This window comes from Pteropus vampyrus, unplaced genomic scaffold (assembly GCF_000151845.1).
Source record: "Pteropus vampyrus isolate Shadow unplaced genomic scaffold, Pvam_2.0 Scaffold510, whole genome shotgun sequence".
NCBI lineage: Eukaryota > Metazoa > Chordata > Mammalia > Chiroptera > Pteropodidae > Pteropus > Pteropus vampyrus.
Window position 1 is genome coordinate 425,802 of NW_011889291.1, and position 3,863 is coordinate 429,664.

Below are 3,863 nucleotides of genomic sequence, written 5' to 3' on the forward strand. Positions count from 1 at the left end.
GGCTCCGAGGACCTCCTTCCCTACTTGGTAACTCCCTTACTCACCTTGGCAGGCCCCCGTGCGGATATTGGGGATGAAGCCACGGCGGCAGGGGTGTGGCTGTGCTGGGCAGAGCTCACAGGGGAGGCCCCAGGCACGGCCCACGGTGGCACAGCAGAGTGCCTTGGTGCAGATGAGGCCTGTCAGCTGGTGCTGGCACCCCTCAGGGCTCACTTGGCCAAAGCAGGGCCCTGTCCGGTAGTCTGAGGTACATGGACGTGGATATGGGCAGCTGGCCTCGGGCTGCCCACCCAAGAGCCTTCTGCATCTCCATCCTTACAGCTCCAGCTCAGGCTTCTGCCTCTTACCAGGCAGAAGCTCCAGCTCAGGCTTCTGCCTCTTACCAGGACCACTGCAGCAGCCACCTCTCCCGCTTCCCTATACATCAGGCTTTCTACTGACCACAAGCCTTGAAGTGTTCTCCTTCCTTACCTGAAAAACTCCTATTCACCCTTCAAAACCCTTTCTCCTCAAAGCGTCCCCCAACCAACCTCCAACAGAGGCCAGTATCTCTGAGCCCACAAAACCAGGTCACATCTGAAGACCCCCAATACTCCCCCAAGGCCCATCCCCGCCTCAGGCATGAACAGGGACCTAGGGATGCTGGCTGGAGTGCCTGTCTTGTCCCTGAGCCCCTGACAAATCTCCCAGACTTTGGGAGGGACCCAGAATCTGCACAAACGCTCTGGACCCTCAATACCACATCCCTGAGGTGGTCACGTCACTCCTCCCAGATGGGACTTCCTGGCTCCATCTTCCACATGGTTCCAATCAAGGAGCTGGCATTGGACCAAGGGAAGCCCCTCCCCGAAGAGGAAGCCAAAGCCAACCACCCTCCCCCAGGCTCCATACGGAGGAGGGGCTTTACTGAGACTCCTGACAGTCCTGAGTCCCTAAGCAAAAGCGCCGTTCCCAGAATCTCATCCGATTCACCCCACCCCCTCCTGCCTAGGCGCCCAGCTCTGCCTCTCTCTGGGGTCCTCACTGCCCACCGCCCAACCCAGACCTCTCCTCCCTCACCCTCCCCACTGACCCTCACTCCTCCTCTGTCGACCCAAATTTCAATTCTTTTCTGGTCAAATCCAGTTCCCAAAAGCCCACCTTTGACTCAGGTAACACACCAGCTCATTGCCACACCTCCTCCAACCCAGCTTTGGCCACAGACGCGCCTCCTGCACCCGCAGCACCCCAACGCACACTGGGGTCACTCCCAGGGTCCTGGGATCTGTGGCCACGTCAGGCACTCTGACGGTTCCTTGCAGCCAAAAACTCACGAGCCCAGCCTCACCGAAAGCCGCCCACTCTGGTTCGCTTACTCCTTCTCAGCCTCCTGTGGGCTCCATTTCTCTGTGTGCCCTTAAATCGCCTTCCCTTCTCTTCCCCCAGAAGCTCAACCATCCTCTCGCTGGCATCCCCTTCCCCCCAGTTTTCTGATCAGACATGGGCTTCGTCCTTGCCTCCATTCCCCCCCTCACCCCCCACGTCCAGCTTTTAACAAAACATCTCTGCTTCTGCTGTCTTAGTTTTGGCAACAACCTCTCAACAGGTGATGCCACCCACCTCAGCCCTGGGGAGCACTGACTTGTCTATCTCATGAACTCCAACTTGTCCCTTCCTCCAGGAAGCCCTCCCTGATTCCCTTCCATGGAGCAGAGGGTTTCTCTGCCTTTCACAGCAGCAGGAAAGGAAGGATGGAGGCCAGTTGGACCCTTCCAGGGCCTAGTCATGTCTCAGGGGCTGCCAAGAAGCTGCCCTCCCTCCTCCCAGGCCCCTTCCCCATGACCGGTTTGGTACCTCTCTCACACTGAGGCCCCATGAAGCCGTACACACAGGCGCAGTGGTTTGGCCCGATGCAGCGGCCCCCGTTGTGGCAGCCGCGGTCACAGACAGCTATAGAGGGAGAGGGAAGGGTGGCCTGAGGTCCCAAACAAGGCTTTACCCAGAAATCACCACAATCTGACCCAGCCCCAGTGATAAGACTATGACAGTGAGTGTGTCCCCTGCAGTCCTTGGTCCCAGAAGAGTGAGCCATGGGCAGTGGGCAGGTGGCAGCAGAGACCTGCCCTCTGGGATCTCAGCCAGGTGTGCGTGGGGGATACTCACGCTGCCCGCACACAGTGCCCGTGTAGCCCCTCTGGCACAGGCAGGACTCCCCTCGGCAGCTGCCCCCATTCATGCAGCTCACACTGCACCCTGACCCTAGGGATCGGGAAGAGAGACACACAGTAGGTTGATGACAGGCCCCATGACACACATGCAAGGCAGGAAGACTCAGTGTGTCCAGCAGGCTCTGGTCCTTCAGCAAAACCTGCCTGGGCTCCCAGAGGCATCCAGACACCTCTGACCTTCTCCTCCCACCCTGAGGGGCATCCCCCACTTACCTTGGCTCACCCCGCAGCTGGGGGCCAGCTTCCCGTCGGCACAGGCACACAGATTGGGTCGGGAGCAGAAGCCCTCGCCACAGGTGTGCCTACAGACAGCTGACAGGGCAGAGAGGGCAAGAGTCAGGACCAGGGACCAAATCCTGTGGCATCCTCACCCCGTCGGTGCCCGGCCGAGGCGGCAGGCTTCTGCCGCAGCTACTGGGAGGGATGCTCTTTGGGCCAGAACTGCCGAGAGACAAGGATAAAGGCAGAGCTACCGGGGAGCTGGCTGCTGGCTGGGGGGCTCTCCAAGGGAGAGGAGGCAGATGCTAGAGACTGCGGGGACAGGCGGAGACAGAAAGACGTAGATGGAGGAGAGAGACAGAAACAGAGAGATTGAGAGACAGAGACACACAGGAATTGAGAGAGGGGAGGCACAAACGGAGACAGATTGAAAGAAAAAGGGAGAGATGAGGTAGAGACTGGGAGAGAAAGAGAAAGACTGAGAGAGAAAGGGAAAGCTAGAGAGACGAGAAATGAAAATACAGAGGGACAGAGAGAGACAGACAGATGGATAGGCAGACAGATATGGGGAGGTTGTAAACGAACTTGGCAGGGTGGCCTGGGAGCCTGAGGGCATCAGCAAGGGCCATTTCTGTAGTTCGGCTACATTCCCCCAGCCCAGGCCACCTGTACATAGGGTCAGACTTGCGGGCAAGTAGGAGAATTGCGCCAATGCCCCCCATCTGCACCCCTACGTCACATGGCAGTGGCACTCACGTATGACACACTGGCTTCTGCCGGGCAGCGTCCTCCAGCCTGGGCAGCAGTAGGCGTGGAAGCGAGAGCCACACACATTAGGCCTTGGGGAGAATATGGCATGTCTGGTGATTCCCTGTTTATCTAGATGTCCCCTGGGGCTTGTCCCCTCCCACCCAGAAGGACAGCCGAACCCAGCCCACACCCGAGGGGCCTCTCAGCATCCTCGGGACCACGCACCCCTGCAAGATGCCTGGGCTGCCACGCCTACGCACACGTCCAGAACCTGCAGGCTCCACGGCCCCGTCCCAGTGGCCCCGCACACCCGCCACACACGACAGGGCAGTCCAGGCCAGCAGGAGCCGAGCCAGGGGTCCCCAGGCCATGATGAGGGCACCAGCCCCTCTCCTTGTCAAGCACAGACCCTCCAGAACCATGACGTGTCCCTCGGAGGCTGTGGACAGGAAGCAGAGTGAACTCCAGCAGAAGTCCTTGGCCATGGGGCACCCAGGAGAACCAGGAGCAGCGGGACAGCGGCCCAGGGCCTGCGGGAGCCCAAGGAGGCATCCAACCCCAACCCAGAGGCAGGTGAACAGTCAGAGGAGGCTTCTTGGAGGAGGTGTGATGGCTCAGAGATAGAGTTAGCCAAGAGAAACGTGCTGGGGCAAGGAGTCACAGTGAGGCCAGAGGGAACGAGGGCAT

At 59.6% G+C, this 3,863-nt stretch overlaps 1 protein-coding gene across 1 annotated transcript in view; it reads right to left on the minus strand.

The window, feature by feature from the left end:
* FBN3 (fibrillin 3) overlaps window positions 1–3,547 on the minus strand; it is a 57,930-nt gene extending 54,383 nt beyond the window's left edge. The window contains exons 1-6 of the mRNA XM_011383318.1: window positions 3,402–3,547; window positions 3,183–3,265; window positions 2,421–2,519; window positions 2,143–2,238; window positions 1,834–1,929; window positions 45–242 (exon numbers count right to left, since the gene is read on the minus strand). Of these exons, the coding sequence (XP_011381620.1) occupies window positions 45–242; window positions 1,834–1,929; window positions 2,143–2,238; window positions 2,421–2,519; window positions 3,183–3,265; window positions 3,402–3,547 (718 nt within the window). The remainder of the gene's footprint in view (window positions 1–44; window positions 243–1,833; window positions 1,930–2,142; window positions 2,239–2,420; window positions 2,520–3,182; window positions 3,266–3,401) is intronic.
* Window positions 3,548–3,863: the final 316 nt, after the last annotated feature.